General features: G+C 39.2%; 1 protein-coding gene across 1 annotated transcript in view; it reads left to right on the top strand.

Moving 5' to 3' along the window:
* Window positions 1-24768, top strand: part of cog6 (component of oligomeric golgi complex 6) — a 113493-nt gene that overhangs the window by 60479 nt on the left and 28246 nt on the right. Inside the window, exons 5-11 of the mRNA XM_072577159.1 lie at window positions 3733-3844; window positions 3936-4018; window positions 8099-8169; window positions 13171-13264; window positions 19417-19545; window positions 19628-19719; window positions 22258-22322. Of these exons, the coding sequence (XP_072433260.1) occupies window positions 3733-3844; window positions 3936-4018; window positions 8099-8169; window positions 13171-13264; window positions 19417-19545; window positions 19628-19719; window positions 22258-22322 (646 nt within the window). The remainder of the gene's footprint in view (window positions 1-3732; window positions 3845-3935; window positions 4019-8098; window positions 8170-13170; window positions 13265-19416; window positions 19546-19627; window positions 19720-22257; window positions 22323-24768) is intronic.

Here is a 24768-nt window from a genome sequence, read left to right as displayed (position 1 = left end):
AAGTTGCCTTTTTTGTCATGCGTCATGGCACCTGGGTGATAATTCCATAGAGCAGTTCACTTTGTATTGTGTAAAAGAAGAAAGGACGCCTAGCGTTAGCAACAACTCTGCAGTGAGTGCTGTGTCACTGAAGTGTTATTGCCTTGGAAACAATTATGATTGTGCCTCTCTGGCTCCACTGGGTTCCTCCTGGGAATATAAAGCAAGCCTGTGTTCCGGCTTCTTTCCTGTGCAGAGGCGGTATTTTATGTCTCAAGTTCCCATGTTTTGCACGTTTTTATTTATGTATGAAGGACACAGTATGAAAGCCGGGCTTGTCTTCATAGGAGGGCATAATTTTAAAAACCTTTAAAATCTGCTGAACTGTTAAAATACCTTTTTGTTAAGAAGAACAGAGGATTGAGCACTTTTGTTAAAGTACAGTCACAAGGTAAACTTAAAGTTTATTTATTATTTAAAAAAACTTTATTTGGTTAACGTGAAATGAGGAGATACGTGTTTTTGCTGATTATATCAAGGTATCTGCTTCTCATTCACTTTCATGTAGTCTGTAAAAGAACAGGTTCTAAATGCTGCAATATCCTGTTGTGGGATTCACAAACAAATGACAAAGGTAGTTGAAATGCTGTAACCTTTTAAGAAATCCATTTATGAATGGAGGAAAGGAGTTCTGTTAATTTGATTAGTTTTCAAAGTCAATATGGGCAACGTAAATCTTTGTAGCAGAGGTTTATTTGCATTTTTAATGGCTTGTTTTCAAGTTTTCTGATTGATTTAGATGAACCTAAGCTTTCTGATTTGTTGTTGTTCTCATTCATAAATCAACGAATCAGTGAAAATTACTGCTTTCTGCTGCTATCAGTTTAGTAATCTTAAAGGGAAGAGAGATCATAACTAATCTCAATGTTGTCTTTTAGCAAATTCCTGATTCTCAGTAACAAAGCTTTTGCCGCAACTTGTTCCTTATTCCCTGTATTTCCCAATGTTTAATGCCTAAGCATCAGCCCCTTAGCTTTCATTTGATTCCAGTTCTGACTCAAGTTTCCTTTTTCTTTTTGACTCAGTCACTGCCCTTCGCCTGCCACCGCCACCCCCCTCCCCCCCCACCAAACCACTGCAAACTGTCCCACTTCCTTTTTTATCTACAAAGGAGAACATGGATGTAATGATGAGCCTCCTGGAATGATTCCAAAACCGTTATTTTTAATATTTTTTCAATTTCATACCCCATTTATTTGCGTGGAGGATAAACATTAACACAGACTAGTTGGGCCAAATAGCCTAGTGTATTACAGCTTGTGAGCATTCCAGTCCAATACTGAGATGGCTGGGATAATGTTTTCTCACTGGTTTCTATGAATAATGTACTCTGCAAACTGTTTGTGAGAATGCCTCAAATACAGACAGAAACCTGTATAAGAAATTGTAGATGTAAAATTGTTTTGTCCTTCAGTGCAGCAACGCTTGGTACCCAGAATTAACCAAGAGTCCTGGAAAGGCCAACCATTACTTCGCAATCATTCTTTCATATTAGCCTCATAATGTTGTAACTATTATTTGTAAATTCTGATATGCTTGTCAACATTTATAATTTGCACAGGGGGATTGTGACAGCATATTTGGAGATTCTGCATTAAAGTTGTAACGTTCTACATTGACTTGAAGGTGATTCTTAACATTTTCATTGGATTCTCAAGAATACCTATATATACTCTATGAAGCTATTGTGGGTGCATTCCTACCTATATTTTAAAAAATTGATGCACAGTTATGTCCTCACTTACCTTGTGAAGTAATTGTATGTTTGTCTATACAATCACAGATGCTTTATGAAGTCATTTTGTGTCTGACTGTTAAAAACTTTAAGGAACAGATACTCCACATATCATTCATAAAGTCCCTGGGCATCCTGCGGAAGATATGTATCATTATGCCAGGTTCCATGCACTTTGAAGCTGATTTAGCCCTTATTTCTCGAGTTACTAGTGTCACTGGATAGTGGAGAGGTGCCCTGATACACATGTACCCCAGTGATTCCCTTGGCTAGTTGGTGGATTGCCATACTGATAGGGTGGGTATTTTCTTTGTGTGAGATTCTGTCTTGTTCTGTTTGCATCAGATAGAACATTAGGCAACAATAATGAAAATGAAAACCAAAGCTCCATGGTAGCCTATGGCTAAATTCATAATTTAATATGACACCTTGCAGAAAATCTGCAAATTTAGCTCTTGACCCATTGGAACAGTCCGATATTGGAATTCTCATCTAACACTATGGGGAAGAAGTTGTCACCATACCTATTCCGTCTTGGTGTTCGCTATCTCCTGCTGGAAGGTGTACATGAGAATGTAGCTTGAGGACAAAATTATGCTTGGTTGTTAAGCTACACAGTCGAATAACCAGCAAAGTTCTTCACTGTTTAGACATACATCCGAATCTCTATATGGGGGCAAGGTGGAGTAGGACAGATATCAGCCAAGGAGAAAATATGATACTCAGAAACAAAAATAGAACTGTATTAAGATGTTCCTTAAATGACACTCTGCTGAGCAGTATAATTTTTAATTTTTCTTTGTGAATCAAACAGCTACATTTTGTCTCAGAGTGAAGATTGGAGGTGTGCTGATCATTGCTGCCACCTTTTGGATTCTTTGCAGTACTACCTAGTCCCAAAATTGTGTTATAAAGCAAAGAGGCAAAGTTACTTGTTCATTCCCATGTTTATTTTGCATTACTGCAGTGATTCCATTTGATAGTGCAACATACTGTAAAGACCTTTAGAACACCCTAAGGACATTAAAGATGCTGTATTGCTAAATGCAATTGCAAACATAACAAGATTTCCATTCATTTTTGTCCATGATATTTTCTTTTAAAAATAAAATATTCTAACTGTGTTACTCCAACGTTCTCCTTCAATGTTCTCAGCAAAGCTAGTTTAAAGTTGTTATCCCCATGTGGGGTTCCTCAAGATGCCAAGAGCCAATGGCCTAACTGTTGCTGTGTTTGAGGGAACCAAGCTGCAGTTTGTTGTACCTTGTCTGTTTTCAGGCCACTCAAGTCCAGCTGATTTACTGGTACCAAAGGAGCTTCCATCAGTTCTGAAGAAGGGTCACTGGACCCAAAAAATGTTAACTCTGATTTCTGTGCACCGATACTGCCTGATCTGTTGAGATTTTCAAGCAATTTCTGTTTTTGTATGTCACCCTTACTATTATAAATTCATATTTCTCCATTACCACCACCTGTGGTGGGTACACTGTTAACCAAATTTACAGCAAATCATGCTTAATGTGATTAATAATGAGAGGAATGGATAGAGTCAATAGCCAGAGACTTTTCCCCGGGGCAGGATTGACTGGTACGAGGGGTCATAGTTTTAAGATAATAGGAGAAAGGTATAGAGGGGACGTCAGAGGAGGGTTCTTTACGCAGAGAGTTGTGAATGCATGGCTTACATTGCCAGCGGTGGTGGTGGAAGCAGAGTCATTAGGGACTTTTAAGTGGCTGCTGGACATGCACATGGATAGCAGTGAGTTGAGGGGGGCGTAGATTAAGTTATTTTATTTTACATTAGGATTAACCCTCGGCACAAAATTGTGGGCCAAAGGGCCTGTTCTGTGTTGTACTTTTCTATGTTCTATGTTCTAAATTCATATAGTGCTTAAGTTGAGCAGTAGAGGGTCATATCTTGTGATTTTATATGCATTTCTGCTTTCTTTTCATTACAGTCAACGATTAGAAATCCGAGCCGAGGTAGCAAATGCATTCTTGTCTAAGTTTCAGCTAACTGCAGATGAACTGAATATCCTTCGAGGTCCAAGAGAAGGACCAGTCACAGAGGTAATCCGTATGTTCACAATTCCTACTATGTAGAAGAACTATTATGTTCCACTCACGGAATTGTGTGTCTCAATCTTTCATATGCTTTTAGGACTTTTTTAAAGCACTTGGAAAAGTGAAGCAGATTCACAACGATGTCAAGATTCTATTACGAACAAACCAGCAAACTGCAGGGTGAGGAGTATTTCTCATGTCCCTGTTCAGAAATGTTCTAATTTCCAGGTGCTGTAACTTGTGTAGCAAAGTTTAGGTTGAGTTGAGGAAATAAAGGAAAAAAATTGCGAGCTATTGCTACTTTGATAACATTGTTTAACTGTAACTTGGGTATGGCTTTTGAGCAGAGTATTTCGGAATGAAACAGACACATGAATGGTGAGTGACAAAAAGAATGGAGTTGTGTGACCATGGAGCTGAGTAACCGTGCAGTCTGATTGGAGCTGAAATAAGAGTCAAATCTGAACTAAAACAGGAAGGAAATGCTCTCTCTTTCCTGTGAGGTAACAATTAGCAGGAAATTTCAGCACCATGATGCTTGTGGGAAAGCAAATTCAGAGTATTTCTAGAACAAGTTGTGGAATTGGAATCATGGGTTGAGGCCAAGAGAACAATTAATAAGACTTGGTTATCAAGTCATAGTGCTCTGCAGCACAGAAAATGGTCCTTCGACCCATCATATGAGTGCTGGTTACAAACGTCCACCTAACTATTTTAATCCCATTTTCCATCACTCCATAGCCTTGTGGTATCACGGGTGCACGTGTAAATTCTTCTTAAATGTTACAAGGGTTTCTGCCCCTACCACCTTTACAACAATGAGATGCAGATTTCTACCATTCACTGGATGAAAAAGATTTTCCTTACATCTCCTCTAAACCTCCTGCCCTTTACTTTTAAATCTATACCTCCAGCTGTTGATTGTTTCCTTAAGGGGAGATGTTTTATCCTGCCTACCTGATCTATGCCCTTAGTTTTTTTACATCTCAATCTCTGATCCAGGGAAAACAACCTTAGCCAATCTCTTTCCATTACTGAAATTCCCCAGCTCAGGCAACATCCTTGTAAACCTCCTCTCCTCTCCACCCCCTCAAGTCCTATCACATCCTTCATATAATGTAGATCCCAGAACTGCACACAATATCCTGTGTGTCTACAGCATAACCTCCCTGTGCTTAAATACTATGTCTTGACTAATAAAGTCAAGTTTACCGTATGCTTTCTTAAATATCAGGACAGGTGGATAAAGGAGCTGAGGGACGGATGTACATACACATGAAGGTCTCTCTGATCATCAGTGCTTCCCAGGGCCTACCATTCATCATGTATTCCCTTGCCTTGTTTGCCCCACTCAAGTGCAACACTTTGTATTTTTCTGAATTGTATTCCATTTGCCTCTGACCAGTCCATCCATATGCTCTTGTAGTCTATGACTATCTCCCTCACTATTTATTCTCACCAATTTTTGTATCATCTGCAAACTTAGTGATCAACTCTCCTACGTTCAAGTTCAAATCATTTATATAAAACCACTAACAGCAAGGGCTCCAAAAGTGACCTCTATGCAACCCCAGTGGATGCAGATTCCCAATCAGGAAAATACCCCATAACAATCACCCTCTGCTTCCTATTATTCAGCCAGTTGTGGATCCAATTTGCCAAATTTCCTTGGATCCCATTGGGTCTTACCTTTGCTACCAGTTATTTCGGAAATGACTGCCAGACTACTCAGACCTCTTGGCATCATCGTAGCCCACAAACCCACCAATACACTAAAACAGCAGCCAATGAACTTGAAAGACCCTATACAGACAACAAGCAAAACTAATGCCATTTACAAAATACCGTGCAAGAACTGTAACAAACACTACATTGGACAAACACGTTAGAAAACTAGCCACCAGGATACATGAATATCAACCAGCCACAAAAAGACATGACCTACTCTCATTAGTAACCTTACATACAAGATGAGGAACGATACCACTTCAACTGGGACAACACATCCATCCTAGGACAAGCCAAACAGAGATATGCACGAGAATTCCTAGAAGCATGGCATTCCAGCCAGTACTCTTATCAACAAACACATTGATTTGGATTCCATTTACCACCCCCTGAGAAAAAGAACAGGAAATTACATCTGCATGGGAAATGACATCACCACAGGAAATGACATCACTGACGCAAACACATAAATAGAAAGCAGGCCATACAACCAGTGCTTCATCTGGAGGCTCACTGATGATGTTACCTAGTATGGTGACGAAATGTTCAAAAACGAAACTTCCAGCTCAGTGAACAAACCTACATCCAGAACCTCAAGCTGAGCTACAAATCTTCTCAAAACTCGGCATTAACATTTACAAAAATTTATCCTTAGAATTTACCAACATATAAATTCCACCAAGAGAAAATGAGGACTGCAGATGTTGGAGATCAGAGTCGAGTGTGTGTTGCTGGAAAAGCACAGCAGGTCAGGCAGCATCTGGGGAGCAGAAGAATCGGTGTTTCGGGCATAAGCCCTTCATCGGGAATGAGGCTAGTGGGCCAAACTGAGAGATAAATGGGAGGGGGGTAGGTGGTTGGGGGAGAAAGCGATAAGTGAATGAAGGTGAAGGGAAAGGTGATAGGTCAGAGAAAGGAGTGATGGACAGGTCCAGAGGGTGGTGCCGAGTTGAAGGCTTGGGAATGGGATGATGTGATGGGAGGGGAAATGAGGAAGCTGTTGAAATCCACATTTATCCTGTGTGGTTGCAGGGTCCCAAGGCGGAATATGAAGCGTTCTCCCTCCAGGCGTCAGATGGTAACAGTTTGGCGGTGAAGGCAGGCCAGGGCCTGCGTGTCCTTATCGGAGTGGGAGGGGGGAGTTAAAGTGTTCAGCCACGGGGCAGTGGGGTTGGTGCTAGAAGGTGTGAGGAAATCTGTGTATTGAGGGAAGTACATGAAAGTTTGTTTAAGTTGCATTCTTTTATGGCCGATGTGGCAGAGAAAAACTGTTGGTTGAGCGTCTAGAACAGGGGTGGGGAACCTGCAGCCTTCTAGACCATTGTGTGTGGCCTATTGAATGGATCCAAATTTTGCAGAACAAATCTTTTATTATTTTTTAAATTTTTTTTATCCTTTATAATTTTTATTTTAATCTTAAAATGAATGTATTTAAAATGCCAGAGAGTAAAAGAAAATTAGTAGTTAGATTTTTACAAAATAATGTGAATTTTGAAGAATATATAATTGAAGTTTCTTGGATGTGGCCTTATTAGATTACAACTAACATAATGCAGCCTTCCAACGTGAAAAGTTTCCCCACCTCTGGTCTAGAAGGTTCAAGGAAATCTGCGTATTGAGGGAAGTACCTGGAAGGTTCAAGGAAATAAAAGAACACAAGTTAAACAAACTTTCATGTACTTCCCTCAATACACAGGTTTCCTCAAACCTTCTAGTCAGAGAACATCTCTGGGACACCCACATCCACCAATCCCACCGACCCGTGGCTGAATACTTCAACTCCCCCTCCCACTCCGTCAAGAACATGCAGGTGCTGGGCCTCCTCCACTGCCAAACCATTACCACCCGACGCCTGGTGGAAGAATGCCTCATATTCCACCTTGGGACCCTGCAACAACACAAGATAAATGTGGATTTCAACAGTTTCCTCATTTCCCCTGCCCCTACATTATCCCAGTCCCAAGCCTCCAACTCAGTACCACCCTCCGGACCTGTCCATCACACTCCTCTCTGACCTATCACCTTCTCCCTCACCTTCATCCCCTTATTGCTTTCTCAGCTACCCACCCCACCCACTTCCTAATTATCTCTCAGCCCCGGCCTACTAACCTCATTCCTGATGAAGGGCTTATGCCCGAAATGCCGATTCTCCTGCTCCTTGAATGCTGCCTGGCCTGCTGTGCTTTCCCAGCAACACACTCTCAACTATAAATTTCACCAGCGTTACATCTATTTGTAATCAGAGGCTGTGCCAATTCAAAATGGATGTTTGCTTGAGATTTTCATGTGTGTTTTTGGAAGGTTGCTTTGAATAGTTGCATTGCGCATTAGGCACCCTATGAGTGCAGCCTGTTAATCAATCAGATGGGATGCATCTTCCTGTCAGTTTGCAAAATTATGAATGTGCTGCATTTAAATATCTCACTTGTCACATAAAACTGTATTGTAGTGCTGGTGTACAATAATCAGAAAGATAACTGTAACATAACATCAGGGGCTTTAGAATAATATTTTACATTCTCTGTTTTAAAGTCTGGAAATTATGGAACAAATGGCACTCCTTCAAGAGACATCATATGAAAAACTTTACAGGTGGGCGCAAGGTATGTGACTAGTTCAGTAAGTTTCCGACAGAAGGGGTTATACAAGTTTTGTGTTACTTAAGCAGAATGTATCAAGCATACCAAAGTCAAACATTGAAGATTCTCAGTCATGTCGGCAAAAATATTAATTGAAAATTTCTATATCTATGTGATTCATAATAAATCATTATATTTGGGTCCATATTGCGAAGAACATTAGCCTGCAACTCTGGATCACTAGTCCAGTGAAATTACCATTATAGCTTCAAAATTACTGTTGGCAACTTTGGGCTTCTGAAAAGTTTGCTTGGGTAAATTCATTTCTTTGAGGTTTCCAATTAGAAAAGGAATACACAAATGATGCACTCAATACTCGGAAACTGAAGATAATAACACTTCAGTGTAAATTATTAACTGTGTGCCTCTATTCCTAATGATGCACACATTCTCCATGTTCTTCATTGAAACATAAAGCTCTTGACTCAGTCATTCAATATGACAAGTGCTAAAGGAAGGAAGCAGCGAAGCTGACCAGGCTTTATTCATTCATGGGATATAGACATCACTGGCTGGGCCAACATTTATTGCCAATCCTTAATTGCCCTTTGACTGGCTTGCTAGGGCCATTTAAGAGGACAGTAAGAGTCAACCGCATTACTCTGGGTTTTGAGTCACATTTAGGTCAGACCAAGTAAGGCTAACAGATTTCCTTCCTTTGGACATTAGTGAACAAGATGTGTGTTTGCAACAATTGACAGCACCTTCCATGGGTTAGCTTTTAATTCCAGATTTTCATTCAAGTTTCACCATGTCTCCAGAACATCAACCTGAGGTCCAGTGATATCTCCACTTCCACTGATCAAAGCTGATGAAAAGAAAATCTTGATTTTTTGTAATTATTTGTGATTTTAATGTTCTACAAAGCTTTTGTCTTCCAATTGTAGGTTAGGTTGCAGAAGATGCAACCTTTGTTTCTGAAATCATAACAGTGCAATTGAATACAGAGCAGTGGGTTGGTGAAAATCATCTTCCCTGTCCCATGTTCTACTTGCTTCAGATTCAGAGACATGTGGTGAACTTGTCTGCCACATTTTGTGATGGGGTACCTTTATGAAAGGGATTAAGCCAGAGGTTGAAGTTCATTCTAGGACAAAAATGGCAGAGAGGTTCTATCAAGGAATGCTTTCTTTTTTTCAACATGTCTGTATGAAATTTCCCAGTACTTTAGAAGATATATAAACTTCCCAGAATGAAACAGTAAGTTTCTAGGTTTCATCCGGTTGTATTCTGAGTTGCTGATCTCAGCTGGAACAGTTATTATATGCAGGACAGAACTTGAGCAGCCTCAGATAAGTCTCCTGGAGTTTAATAGAATCATCTTTACCTGGGGAGTAGTTACAATGTGGAATTTGCTACCACATTGATCAGTTGAGTCAAATAATGCAGACACATCTAAGATGAAGCTGGATAAACATATGAGGGAGAAAGTCATAGAGATATGTTGATGGAGTTAGGTTGGGTGAGAGGAGAATAAGTACAGCTCTGTTAAGACCATAAGATGTAGCAGCAGAAGTAGGTTATTCAGGCTCTTAAGTCCGCTCCGCGCTCAATGAGATCATGGCTGATCTAGTAACCCTCAACCCCACTTTCCTGCCTTTTTCTCATTTCTCTTGATTCCCTTACTGATTAATAATCTGTCTATCATGGTATTAAATATACTTAATGACCCAGCATCAACAGCCCTCTGTGGTAAAGAAATCCACACATTCAATACCATCTGAGAAATGAAATTGCTCCTCATTTCTGTCTTAAATTGGTGACCCTCTTATTTTGAGATTATGCCTTTGGACATAGACTGTCCCACAAAGAGAAACGACCTTTCCGCATCAAGTCCCCTGAGAATCTTGTAGATTTAAAAGGTCACCTCTCATTCCAGAATTTGATTTGATTTGTTATTGTCACATGTACTGAGATACACTGAAAAGAATTGTTTTGTGTGGTATTCAAGCAGATCAAATCAAACATACTTACACCAGGATAAAAGAACAGAATACATAATATATTGTGACGATATTATGGTGTTTAAAGGTGTATTTTATCCTGGTTTCTTTTAGACAGAGAGATTGGGGGCAGGCGCAAAGCAGTCTATGAGAAGATAAACAACTTGTGAAGCCTTGCATGTTTCTTTTAAAAGCTGAAACAAAAGAAGCAACCTGAATGGGTGTGATCAAGCTCCCACCCACAGAACCAGGGATTTGTAGATCTTACTTTTTAGCAGCCATTTCTGTTGGTGTCTTGAAGAAGTGGAAACTATTTTTTCTTCTCTTGTTTATAGCCAGAAGTTAGGGGTTCTCTTCCTGCGTTGTAGGATTTCATGTGAGACAAAATCTATTTTCTGTGTGTGTTTATGGGATTTTACTATATCGGTGCAGTTATTTAATAAAAGTCACCTTATCTATTATTCTTTAAGCGTTCCAATTGAGTTAAATAATTCTAATTTCTTCTTTCTTTTGGCATATTTTAACTATATTGTTTGAACAAAGTGTGTTTTGTTTAATGTCAAATAGTTTGACCAATCGAATTGCATCGGGAATGCAACACCTGATGTTTACTTTTAAAGTAAGAAAATGTTCGGGTCTGGGCTGCCTCCTTAAAATATTTTGAGGGGTCTGGTCTGGTTCATAGCAATAGTGTTACAGCTACAGAGAAGGTGCAGAGAGAGATCAACTTTAATATTTAATAGGTCAATTGAAAAGCCTGCTAACAACAGGGAAGAAGCTGTTCTGAATCTGTTGGCACATGTTTTCAAACTTTTGTATTTCTTGCCTGATGAAAGAGGGTGGAAGAGAGTGTAACTGGGGGTCTTTGATTATGTTGGTTGTTTCTGGAGGCACTGGGAAGTGTATACCTTGCATGATGGACTGGGCTGTGTTCTCTGTAATTGCTTGAGACCTTGGACAGACCAGTTGTCATACCATGCTGTGATATGATGCTTTTTATCGTGCATCCATAAAAATTGGTAAACATCATTGTGGACGTACTGAATGTCCTTAGCCTTCTAAGGAAATAGAGGCATTGGTGTGCTTTTTTGACCATAGCATTGTTGTGGATGGATCAGGACAGATTATTAGCAGCATCACTCCTATGAACCTGACGCTCTCGACCATCTCCAGCATTGATACAGACAGAGGCCTGATCTCCACCCCATTTCCTGAAGTCGATGACCACCTCCTTCATTTTGCTGACATTGATGAAGAGATTGTTGTCTTAACACCATAACACTAAGCTGTCTATGTCTTTCCTGTATTGTGTGTTGTCGTTGTTTGAGATCTGGCTAATCACGGTGGTAACTTCAGCAAACTTGTGAATGGAGTTAGAGCAGAATTTGGCCACACGGTCATGAGTGTAGAGAGTATAATAAGGGCAGAATATGCAGCCTCGTGGGGCACTGGTGTTGAGGATTATCATGAAGGAGATGTTGTTACCTATCCTTACTGATTGCAGTCTGTGGGTCAGGAAGTCGAAGATCTAGTTGCAAGAGAGGGAGCAGAGTCCTTGGTCTCTGAGTTTGGAGACGTGTTTGGTTGGAATTATGTTGTTGATGGTGGAGCTTAAGTCAGTAATTAACAGTCTGATGTAGGTATCCTTGTTATCCAGATGTTCCAGGGATGAGTGGAGGGCCAGGGAGATGGTGTCTGCTGTGGACCCTATTGTGGTGATAGGTGAATTGTAGAGGGTCAAGGTAATCTATGAGTGGAGTTGATGTGTGCCATGACTAACCTTTCAAAGTACTAGATAATTATGGATGTCAGAGCCACTGGGCCATAGTCCTTAAGCATGCTGCTTGATCTTTCTTTTGCACCAGGATGATAGTGGCCTTCTTGAAGAAGGTAGGCATTTCAGAATGTCATAAGGAAAGGTTAAAGATATCTGCAAATGCTCCCGCCAGCCAATCTGCTCAGGACCTGAGTGCACAGCAGGGAACTCCATCCGGGCCAGTCGCTTTCTGTGGGTCACTGTCAAGAAGGTCAATCTGACAACTGCAGCACTAACTGTGGGTACAGGTGCATCTGAGGCTGTCAGGGCAGGTGACATTGTCTTACTAACCTTCACTTGAAAGTGTGCTTAGAATGAATTGAACTCATCGGGGAGGGATGTTTGTTGCCAGTATTTCAATTTGACTTTGCTTTATAAGCCATTATATCGTGTAAGCCTTGCCACAGTTGACGGGTATTCATATGGTTAGTATGGGACTCTAGTCTGGTATTGTGTCTTGGTGCCTCTGATTTTGCAAAGGTCATACCTAGGTTTCCTGTACATGTCAGGGTCACTTGACTTGAATGCCTCAGACCTAGACTTCAGTAGAGAGTGTATCTCCCAGTTCGTCCATAGTTTCCGGTTGGGGAACACTTGGATTAACTTCTTTGGCACGCAGTCCAGTACACACTTACTGGTGAAGTATGTAACAGTAGTGGCGCATATATTTAGATTGGCAGTGGCGTATTGAATAAGGACCAGTCCATCGACTCTAAGCAGTCATTTAGTAGCTCATCCATTGCCTCAGACCAGCACTGCATGACTTTCTCTCCGAGATGGCTGTGTAGTAATGGTCAAGCTTGTTTAGACCCCCTGGTCGGACATTCTTCTACATTTCCAGTAAGTACAGGCACAACCTACTCATTTTGTCCTCAGGAGACAGTCCTGCCATACCTGGTATCAGTCTCGTAAACCTTCTCTGGACTGCTTCTAATGCCAGCATATCCTCACTTAGATAAGGGGCTCAACATTGTTCACAGTATTCCAGCTGTGATCTGAGTAGTATCTTGTGTAGTTTTATCAAAACTTCCCTATTTTTGTACTCCATTCTGTTTGAAATAAAGGCCAACGTTCCATTTGTCTTCCTTAAAGTTTGGGAGAATGTTGTACTGTAAGCATCATGTAGCACTCAATCATATATTGAAAATTAAAATTCAAACATTAAAAGTGTGAAACAATTTTGATATTTTGTATTATTCATTGCAGCTGAATGTCGAACCCTGACTCAAGAATCTTGTGATATTTCTCCAGCACAAGCTCAAGCTATGGAGGCCCTGCAAGACAGGCCTGTGCTCTACAAGTTAGTACTGCTTTGTGTAATGAACCAAGTTTAACATCACTATGTTACTTTTATGAAAGTCTGTTGAAATGTCGAGCGAATTTACTTTTATTGCCTGAATCTGTTTATTTGAACTCTGTTTAATCTTTTGATTCTTCTATAGTGAGTGCATTGGAAGGCTCACACCTTATCTTGAACAATACAGTTTTAAAAAGATCCTACTTTTGATCCACTATCTAAGTATGACCCAGGTGGCTTATTTGTTTCTTTTATCCTCTCAACTGTTTCTGACCCTAATTTGGAAGAAGTACTCAAAACATAAACTCTCTATCTCTGCTGATGCTGCCAGACCTGCTCAGTTTCTCCAACACTTTTTCTTTCCCACCTTTTCCTTTTTTTCTCAAATCCATTGTTTGTTTGGGCACATTCCAATTTTGGATTGAACTTTTGAAGAGTGGTCCTCAAGTATTTTTGGAGTATGGATTTCCAAATCAAGAATTACAAAATGGAGTGCTGCAGGCTAATTCTCCAGCTTTGAGTCTTCCTGTATGAAGGCTATTTTTTATCCAAAGGAAAGCTTAACAAAGATGAAAATGACTTAAGTTTGAGTTTGAAGTTGGTGCATCTGCATCTGTCTGATGTTTTTTCAGAGAAGTTGCTGATCTTTGCAATGAAGCACGTGTCAAATTATCTGCAACATATTTCACAATCTCCTCAGGTTCATGTTACTCTGTCCAGTGTTCTTGTTTTGTGTGAGGTTGAAGAGAGAGAAATCATGTTTTGAAGCAATCTATTTCATAAAATGACCTTTAAAATACAGATTATCAATGTTATTTTCCTGCAGACAGGTATAAGATGCAGTGCAAAAAAATCAAATCTTTGTTGGCAATTAAGATTTGATATAGGACATAAATGATTTGCATGCGAGCATAAGAGGTACAGTTAGTAAGTTTGCAGATAACACCAAAATTGGAGGAGTAGTGGACAGCGAAGAGGTTACCTCAGATTACAACAGGATCTGGACCAGATGGGCCAATGGGCTGAGAAGTGGCAGATGGAGTTTAATTCAGATAAATGCGAGGTGCTGCATTTTGGGAAAGCAAATCTTAGCAGGACTTATACACTTAATGATAAGGTCCTAGGGAGTGTTGCTGAACAAAGAGACCTTGGAGTGCAGGTTCATAGCTCCTTGAAAGTGGAGTCTCAGGTAGATAGGATAGTGAAGAAGGCTTTTGCCCGAAACGTCGATTTTACTGCTCCTCGGATGCTGCCTGAACTGCTGTGCTCTTCCAGCACCACTAATCCAGAATCTGGTTTCCAGCATCCGCAGCCATTGTTTTTACCATAGTGAAGAAGGCATTTGGTATGCTTTCCTTTACTGGTCATCGTATTGAGTACAGGAGTTGGGAGGTCATGATGCAGCTGTACAGGACATTGGTTAAACCACTGATGGAATATTGCATGCAATTCTGGTCTCCTTCCTATTGGAAAGATGTTATGAAACTTGAAAGGGTTCAGAAAAGATTTACAAGGATGTTGCCAGAATTGGAGGATCTGAGCTACAGGGAGAGGCTGAACAGGCTGGGGCTGTTTTCCCTGGAGCGTCAGAGGCTGAGGGGTAACCTTATAGAGGTTTACAGAATTATGAGGGGCATGGATAGGATAAATAGACAAAGTCTTTTCCCTGGGGTCGGGGAGTCCAGAACTAGAGGGTATAGGTTTAGGGTGAGAGGGGAAAGATATAAAAGAGACCTAAGGAGCAACTTTTTCATGCAGAGGGTGGTATGTGTATGGAATGAGCTGCCAGAGGATGTGGTGGAGGCTGGTACAATTGCAACATTTAAGAGGCATTTGGATGGGTATATGAACAGGAAGGGTTTGGAGGGATATGGGCCGGGTGCTGGCAGATGGGACTAGATTGGGTTGGGATATCTGGTCAGCATGGGCGGGTTGGACCGAAGGGTCTGTTTCCGTGTTGTACATCTCTATGACCGATCTCACATTCTCTTACAAGAGTTATGTAGAGTAGAATCAGGAAAGATCATCTAAACTTCAATATCTTGTTAACATTCTGGTCCTGCCACTTGAACGTTTGGTCCAGTTTTTTGATTATTGTTACCCAGTGAATGATAAAGTTTGGGCAACTGTCTGCACCCTTTTCCACATTTCATATGGAGTGGACATGTGCAGATTCCAGAGCAGATGGAACATATCACATGTGTAAACTATGCATAATGGAAGTTGGTTTAGTATTATCAGTAGATTATAAATTGGCACATCTTTCATTATTTTAGTTATACATCCTAAAAGTGAGAGGAATCCACTCAGTTGACTCTTTGCCATTGTTTAATGTTTATTTCAAACACAACTTAATTGTAGTTTATATTTTAAGCCCTATTTGGAGCAAGCATTTGAACATGGAGATAATTTTTGAGATGAGGTCCTTGGCATGAATTTGAATTGTAGCTAAAGCTGTAACAATGTGAAGCTAATTCTTGTGTTTACATACACCTGCATGCGACATAGTCATTCCGGTGCAATAAGTCTCATTACACTAGATGTAGTATGGCTGTGGGAACAATTTAAGCTAATTGACAAGTATGACACAGGAAAAAGAAATATGATTGACTAAATCTGATACATTGCTTTTTATTGTCTTGTTAACTGTATATTGAACGAACCAACATGATTAAAGATGAGAATTTAGCATGGTTATGGTGATTTCCTGTGGGAAATTAAGATTTTATTTGATTCTAGCAAAGAGCATGTTTGAAGTATCTTTCAAAGGAGTTTGCAACAAGAGCTGGATTAATATGCATCGACAGAAGTTATGTGCATTATGCAGGATAGATAAGTACATGGTTCTCCCAATTCCAGATAGTATTCACTGTGAAAATGCATTTCTCGGTAGATTTATAAATCATGGAATGCACTGTGACCATAGCTAATAAATTATAGATTTTACGTTTGTGTAGTTAAGTTTGTCACATTAAATTATGTCCAAGGAGTGATCAAGAGGAATCTGAGTCCCAACAGCACAACCAGAAGTGGGTTTTTCCCCCACTGTATGTCAGGAGCTGTTGCGGATGCAATTGCAGACCCTGGATGTCTGGCTCCTGACCACCTTCCCCCTCCAGTGTTGTCTGCTGCTGGCCTTCCCACCTTTGTTGTTATGACAACCCTCCTTGGTCATATTCTATCCTGCTGTTCCAGAGGTTGTAATAATGTTGAATTGCATAGCAAATTCATTGAGTTAACTGTGTGAAGACAATACTGAGTTTGCTATGTGAAGAAAACAATGATATAAATGCTCAAAGAAAAGCACGCAACTGCAAAGATTTGGAAATGTTCCATGAGTCACACCCAAAACACCTTTCCTTCCTTCCCCCACCTCCACTCCCAGTGTGGTCAATGTCTACTTGGAGCTAATCTCCTGCCGGCAGACTCATAAGGTTGGAGCCATCACCAATGATATAACAAGAATCACCCTCCACCTGAAATCAGTCACTGTCCATCTTCAGCCACCTCCAGGTTTGAATCTATCACTTTGACATTCCAAACAGCACTGTGTGCTTTCCCTTGGTTATCCTTTAACTGTCCACCATCATCCTAACACTGTGACAGTGACATTCCATCTCTGATCTTAGATTAACTTAAGTACTTGAAGCACCTGTTTATTAACCTTGCTGCCAGTTGAACCCGTTTCTTCTTACTTTGTCCCCACGACTTACAAATTTAGGGTTTGTGTGTGACTTTTTAATAATTTTGCCAAGTTTGTCCTACCATGTCCAAAGGTTTATATATGCTAAGCTGTAGTCTCTCTGTTCTCTATCCCAAAACATTTGTACCATTTAGTTTATATTGTCATTCCTCAAAAAGCATAATTTCATATAACTTTGGTTTAAATTTAATCTATCCTCTGTCTGCCCATTTCACCAGTCTATGTCCTCCTGAAGTCATATGTGAAAACAATACCAATCCCTGATTAGCAAGATACTCCCCTTGAGTTTGAAACACAACCATTCACCATTGCTGTCTGTTTTCTGTCCTTCGTCAGTTCTGCTTCGACACTGCTATTGCCTATTTAATCTCATGTGCTTCAGTTTTGCTAATGACTTTTGCAACATTTTAATTGCCTACAAAAGGACAAGTTGCAATTGTCAAAAACTGGAGATAGTAGGAAAAAAAAACTAATTTAGTTGATTGTATCTAAACGCCACCATGATGGATGTATTGATATAAATTATCAAGTGTTTCCTGACAAATGCATGTCATTATGTTGATGAATTTAAATTAATTGTGGTAACTAAAGGTCTGATGCAACATATTAATTTGTGGGGAAGAGCTGGCAGCACTCAGTTGCATTCAATTTACAATAATTTTCTCTTTTTTTAATCATTTTTGTGGTTTGCTAATATTAAATCTTGCTAATGAGCTATACAATAATAATTACTTCACTTGCAGAAAAAAGCTGTTGCTTACTGCAGTCTTTAGGCCTTTTTATAGTTTGGTGCTGGTCCTTCTGTTATATCTATGTAAAAAAAAGGCCTAAACTGACATTTAAATGTATATCAAGTCAAATTGTAAAGATCTAGACCTGGAAAAGATATTCTTACAAATTTGTGTTTGATTTTTGTTTCTTTGTGCTAGACACCATAACCAAATCAATGTTCATAATTGTCTTCAGCTTTTTCTGATTTGAAATATTTTCCCACATTTAACATTAGACTTCCAATCATGTTCCCATCACCAAGCAGGAGGTTGTGGAATATTCGAACTCCAGGAAACAGCTGTTGTATATGTAGTTAGAACTTAGAGGGGGTTGACTGATTGGCATTTCCCCCCCACCCCCGCCCAATAACAACTTGCCATCACTTGACATTTCTCTTTCATGGTTCGGTTGAGATTGCAAATTCATCGATGGACGTGAGAATGCGTTAATCTGTAGAAATGAAACCATACTCAATAGCTGCCTAAAATCAGCAAGTGAGAATCCTTGTGAGATGCATCAGTAAGGAAACCTCGTCTTATCAATTACATATGCAGAATATGCCTTTGTTTCAGTTTTATGTCTCTGCTAATTAGTTACCCATATTCGTTATGCAATTCTTTGGGAAAGATAAGAATGTAGTCTGCATATTCTGATTATCCTTCCTGAACAGTGGTATGAATTTGTGTAATTTTAGGACCCACTCAAGAACAGATTGTTTTAAAATATAATTGTTCACGTTATTCCTTGGCCTATTTTCATAGCCTGAATGCAGGCTACTATTTATTATCATTTGTTAAAAAATTGAGGTTGGTAAGATATCCATTTAAATAGCTCAGTTAGATAGGCACCAGTGCTAAGAGGTAAAAACAATAACTGCAGATGCTGCAAACCAAATTCTGGATTAATGGTGCTGGAAGAGCACAGCAGTTCAGGCAGCATCCATCGAGCAGCGAAATCGACGTTTCGGGCAAAAGCCCTTCATCAGGAATAACGGCAGTGAGCCTGAAGTGTGGAGAGATAAGCTAGAGTAGGGTGGGGGTGGGGAGAGAGTAGCATAGAGTAGTTGCAGTGGGAGAGGGTCTCCCTGAGATTCTTGTAGAGAGAGGAGGAAAACTTCTTCAAGGCAGGCATCCTTGCAAGAGGATTCGTGGTAGGGTTAAAATCAACGAGGTAAAAACAATAACTGCAGATGCTGGAAATGGTTTCCAGCATCTGCAGTTATTGTTTTTACCTCGTTGATTTTAACCCTACCACGAATCCTCTTGCAAGGATGCCTGCCTTGAAGAAGTTTTCCTCCTCTCTCTACAAGAATCTCGGGGAGACCCTCTCCCACTGCAACAACACTATGCTACTCTCTCCCCACCCCCACCCTCCTCTAGCTTATCTCTCTACACTTCAGGCTCACTGCCTTTATACCAGTGCTAAGAGGCAGGCTTTTCCTTTAATACCACATTACAGAGCCCATCACCTCCAAGTTTTGTGAACAGTAACTCCATAAATCCAAAAGAAGAATGTTGAACTTCATAGAAAAGTCCTCTTAGTTAGTTCATTTAGAGAAATAATGCTTTGGAAGATAAGATTTCCTGTTTGACAATGAGCATTTGCTTCACAAGTTTAGTTTTCTCTTCTAAGGTTTATGTACTTCATTTTTTACATTACACATTTGTACTTATTGCCTTAGCTACATCCTTGATGAGTTTGGCACAGCCAGAAGGAGTGCAGTGGTTCGTGGTTTTATAGATGCCCTCACCCGAGGTGGGCCTGGTGGAACTCCTCGGCCAATTGAAATGCACTCGCACGACCCTTTAAGGTATGTCTTTGGATACTTGAGCATTTTACGTTCACTGTTAGTATTTTCTTGCACCTGACTTGATTCACTCTTGTGCTTTCAGGTATGTTGGTGATATGTTAGCCTGGCTACACCAGGCAGCTGCTTCAGAGAAAGAACATCTTGAAGTTTTGCTGAAGCTTGTAACTATGCAAGGTAAATGTTTAATCTTTTTAAGTGGCCTGCAAACTTCTGTGATTTTGAAAAAGCTGTTTGTAATTGAGGACCCTAAAATTTAATGGCACTTCAAGGATAATTTCCATGACTAGCTATGTAGAATTTTATGCAGTTATCAGATTTGTTATTTATAGTGAAGTGTTTGTTATAGTAAATTAAATATATAATTAATTACTATTTGCTGAACAGCAATTTTCCAATTAAAAGAAATGAAGAAAAAAATTAGATTTCTTGGTATTTAATTGGGAAGCATACTAACCGCCAATTAGCAGGTAAATGATGTGGTGTAATATACCTACAGAAGCAGGTGAAAAAAATAATTTTAAATAGGATAAGTTATACATTTTTTAATATACACATACTTATGATGGTGTAATGTTTGAGATTCACCCTGTTTAACTCTCCGTGTATTCTTTCTGACTAGTCTGCATTTGTGCTTGTCAATGACACTTCTGAAGCTGTGGCAGAATACAGAATGAGACGTAGTAATACATAAGAACTGTAGAAAATTGAGTAGTCAAGACTTCCATAACAGGTTACATCATGATAGCATTCAAGTGTTAGATAAAAACTTATTTTTGTGCATGTTTCTGTCAATTATTAATTAAATTTTGCTTAAAGTTCCTTTTTGGTATTTTTATTTCAAACAGTATTAGATATCTCTGAATTATTAACCAAATAATCAAATATAGATTCCAGTTAAAGTAAATTTAAATTATAATAGGTAGTTCAGATTAAGCTGTCATTCAGTGTGATTTGAATGACCTTTTCAGTGTATTCTAGCTAGTTCTTTTTCTTATGCCTTCAGGTTCAATGTTTTTCCTGAATTGAGTTGATTGGATGGATTCCTTTTCAATACTCCAGCTGACTCAAAATGTGTTACACTAGATGGCAGTCTATACATTGATCATTCTGCAAGTGAGTGTTTTTGAAGCAGGAGTCAGTAAGCCTGGGCAGACTAGCTTGTGTTGTGTAGCCCAAACAACTGTTCAATTTCTGCTGGTATCTTGAAGTCTTCTTCCCAATTGAAATTTCATTGGTCTATGGGCTTGTTAAGTGCAGATATTTATCTGGTTCTTCCATTGTTTGATGAGTCTTAAATCAGAAAACTAAGGCTTGTCTGCAGCTTGCTATTTTAGCAAATTTAAAATTGATTTAAACTCTGTGGCCTGCAATAATTGATACCCAAGTACCTTATAAAATTGTAAAGTTTGGACAAATCTGCTTTAAGGAAATATCCAAAAAAAGTGATAGATCCTTTCTGTTCTTAGTGCTGGCATTTTGAATAGCTACCTAAGAGAATTAAAATCACACTTAATGTCAAATTTCCAAAAACTGCAGGGCACTTCAGTAACATCACAGATGGGGCAAGTATATCTTCATCTTAAAGCAATTCTTTGGTTTTAGCCAAATCTGCAAATAAATTAATTCCTTTAAATACTTCACTTCTATCAGTCTCATTATCAATCTCTTTTTGCAGTGAGTCTCAATTTTAGTTAGCAGACTGTACAATTGTTTTGCAGTTAAATATTGATCACTATTAACACCATGTTAGATTCAGTATCACCATTACTATTGTGAATAAGTGCAGAGTTTCCTTTACATAGAAACAAAAAAAAAACAAAAAAAAAGAGCAGTATTAGGCCATTTGGCCCCTCAAGCCTACTACACCATTTAGTATGACAATGGCTGATCATCAAGCTCAATACAGTAATCCCACCCTCACCACTATCCCTTGATCCATTTAGCCACAAGAGCTATATCTACCTCCTCCTTGAAAATACAATGTTTTAGCCTCAACTACTTTCTATTGCAGCAAATTTCAAAAGTTCACCACTCTCTGGGTAAAAACCTTTCTCCTCTTCTTAGTCTTAAAGGGTTAACTCGTTATCCTTAATCTACGGCTCCCAGTTCTGGACTCCCCCACCATTGGGAACATCCTTCCTGCATCTAAACTGTCTAGTTCTGTTAGAATTTTATAGGTTTGTATTAAATCCCACCTCATTCTTCTAAACTCAGCCTAACCTCATACATCAGTCCTGCCATCCCTTGAAACAATTTGATAAATCTTCACTGCATTCCCTCTCTATAAAATACCATTCTTCCTCCGATAAGGAGACCAAAACTGCACATGGTATTCCAGGTGTGGCCTTACCATTGTCCTGTATAATTGCAACAAGACATTCTTGTTCCTGTGCTATGAAGTCTCTTGCTATGAAAGCCAATATACAGTTTGTCTTCTTCACTACCTGCTTACTTTCAGCAACTGGTACATGAAGAGCACCCAGGTCTCATTGAGTATTCCCTTTCCTCAATTTATAGCCGTTCAAATAATAATCTGCCTTCCTTTTTTTGCTACTTTCTTTATAGAGCTTCATTTTACAGAGACGTAAGCTGTTCCCCTGCCAGAACTGTGGTTTTTTTTGCTGAGATCATGGAAGATCTGAGTATGAGTAAAAGGTTTGCCAGAGCTAGGCTAAGCTGTACTTTAAAGTAAGACATTCTTTATTATTACAGGTGTGCAAGATAATATTCAGCAGGTGGTCGGACACATCACTGAAGGAGTGTGCAGACCTTTAAAGGTACCGACAGAATTTATTAGTCTTTTGGTTTAATACATTCAAGCTAAGAATGCATTGAAGATCAAAGAGTTTATGAAATCCTAGAGGCAGAGGTTTTTAATTTTTATTTAAAAGTCTGGCCTTCTTGCTGCTTCAGGTTTATTGCATATCAAGACTGGTGGAATTTATCCAGGGAGTTATGCAACTGGTCAAATCACCGTCTATGCTTAATGCTATCATCCGTACTGTTAGTCTCAGGGCTTCTGAGTTAAGGTTGAAGCATTGACCGAATTTCCAGCTCCTCATCACTAATCAAGTGCCTTTGCCGGAAGGGTGTGCACGCACACGTGCATTACATATGTGCATCTGGCTGGCTATGAATAATGTGCCAAGGATCATGAGTGAGAAATTGGCGCTTGGAGAAGCTACAAAAAGTTGAGAGATCATATGCTACTAAGCAGTAAACACCTTTAGGAGAGTAAGCAAGAAAATGATAACAGTAAAGAAACTATTTAGTAGTTTTTAATCTAAATCCTACTTATTTTAAGTTTACTTTCCATAAACTTGAGTGCTAAAATAAAAGTTGTGGGTTAGTGGATAAACAGATAATGTAATATTCTGGGAGACACTGTTAGACTGATCAACAGAATACAAGGTTTATGTTGCAAGTCACTTTATATTAACCATGTCATCTGAGATAAAAATGAAGCACTTTTACAAAATATATCAGTAAATCAAGAGAAAAATGGAAAATATGTTTCAAGAAGGGGATACTCAAAGTGCTAAATTGTTGCTGGTCAGGTTTTTTTAAATTGTGCTTATTGTTGTCACAGTAAACATATTTCTGCCATGGTTTTTATAAGTTTTTAAACTTAAAGCTTAAAGGCACTTGATTAGTGATGAGGAGCTGGAAATTCGGTCAATGCTTCAACCTTAACTCAGAAGCCCTGAGACTAACAGTACGGATGATAGCATTAAGCATAGACGGTGATTTGACCAGTTGCATAACTCCCTGGATAAATTCCACCAGTCTTGATATGCAATAAACCTGAAGCAGCAAGAAGGCCAGACTTTTAAATAATCAGAATTAAATGTTAACCCTCCAATCACTGAGCAAAACTAATTAGTTTCAGGATAGTTTGTACACCTTCTGATGGCTAAGGAGGCCATCTCAAGGGCAACTAGGAACGAGCAGTAAATACTGGCCTACAGGAGAATTTAACAAAGGCATTATTAATCCAAACATTCACAACTATCTTATGTGTAAAGGAAATTCAAGAAAAAAAGTGCATCATAATTGATCATATAGAACCATAAATTTTATGGTGCATTCTGAGTAATTTGCTGAATGGCAGTGGAATTCAACAATTCATAGAGACAGTAAAGTTTTTAATCGCAAGGAAATTAGTTAATTCTTTTCCTTTTCAGCACAGTTCAGTAGTGTGTTTGTTAGAAAGATTAGGTTTTCATCTTTGTCCCAAGAAAGGTTATCTTTTTTTGAGATAAATAAGTAACCTTTACTAACAAGAAAGTAAAACACATGTTGACGACTATATAGTATATTGTTGCCGAAACATATTGCACTAAGGAACGATTGGCACAACTTTACATGATTTTGCTTGCATCAGGTTTTTGAGTGCAGCTGGGCTTCTGGTGATTCAAAAGAAGAAAATCAAGAAGATTAATCCATTCAGCCTATTTTTCTTCTTGTGGCTCTTAATTGTGAACGTATGAAAGCAGATAACCTGCTGTTAAGAAGGGAATAAAGTGTCAAGTAAAGGAAAGGAGAACAGTGTGGAGAATCACACGAATAAAACATGTTTACAGTGCAGAAAAGTCATCATCTATTCTCAAAGGGAATCCTGATGCAGTACCAAAACAGATGTCTTGAGTTCGCACTAAAAACTATTTTCTATTAAACCTGTTCAGCGATATTATTACGCAAAAGGTGCAACTTGAATCTGAGTCTCCTGGCTCAAAGGTAGGGATACTACCACTGCACCACAAAAGACTAAAGTCATGTTCAGCACCTTTATAGTGTAAGTAAAGATTTTTAATTCAACATCAGATTTAGTGCTTTGGGAATTCTAAGTTGTTGGCACTGCTAAAAATAGGTGTGTTCTGTTTAGGCACTCTACCCACCTTTAATGCAATGGACGCAAGGTATTGTTTTGCATCTCCTGACTGCACATCTGGGTTTGTCTTCATTAGTAGAACCCTCAGAATATTTGTGCAAGCGAATAATTATGGGAAAGTTGTCCAAAACTGGAATGCATCATTACTGCAATTCCTTAATGTAAACAAAAATATTGCACTTTTATGTTCTATGTACCAAATTAGATACTGAAAACTAATTTGGATTTGTTGAGGATGGAAAAGCATTAGCTGAATATTAAAAATAGAAAAAGCTGAAAATGCTCGGCAGGTCTGGTAACATCTGAGGAGAGTGTTATGCCTCACTGAATTG

The sequence above is a fragment of the Chiloscyllium punctatum genome, chromosome 9 (genome assembly GCF_047496795.1).
Source record: "Chiloscyllium punctatum isolate Juve2018m chromosome 9, sChiPun1.3, whole genome shotgun sequence".
Classification (NCBI taxonomy): domain Eukaryota; kingdom Metazoa; phylum Chordata; class Chondrichthyes; order Orectolobiformes; family Hemiscylliidae; genus Chiloscyllium; species Chiloscyllium punctatum.
Note: the sequence above shows the minus strand (reverse complement) of the source record. Positions and strands in the feature narration are given on the sequence as shown.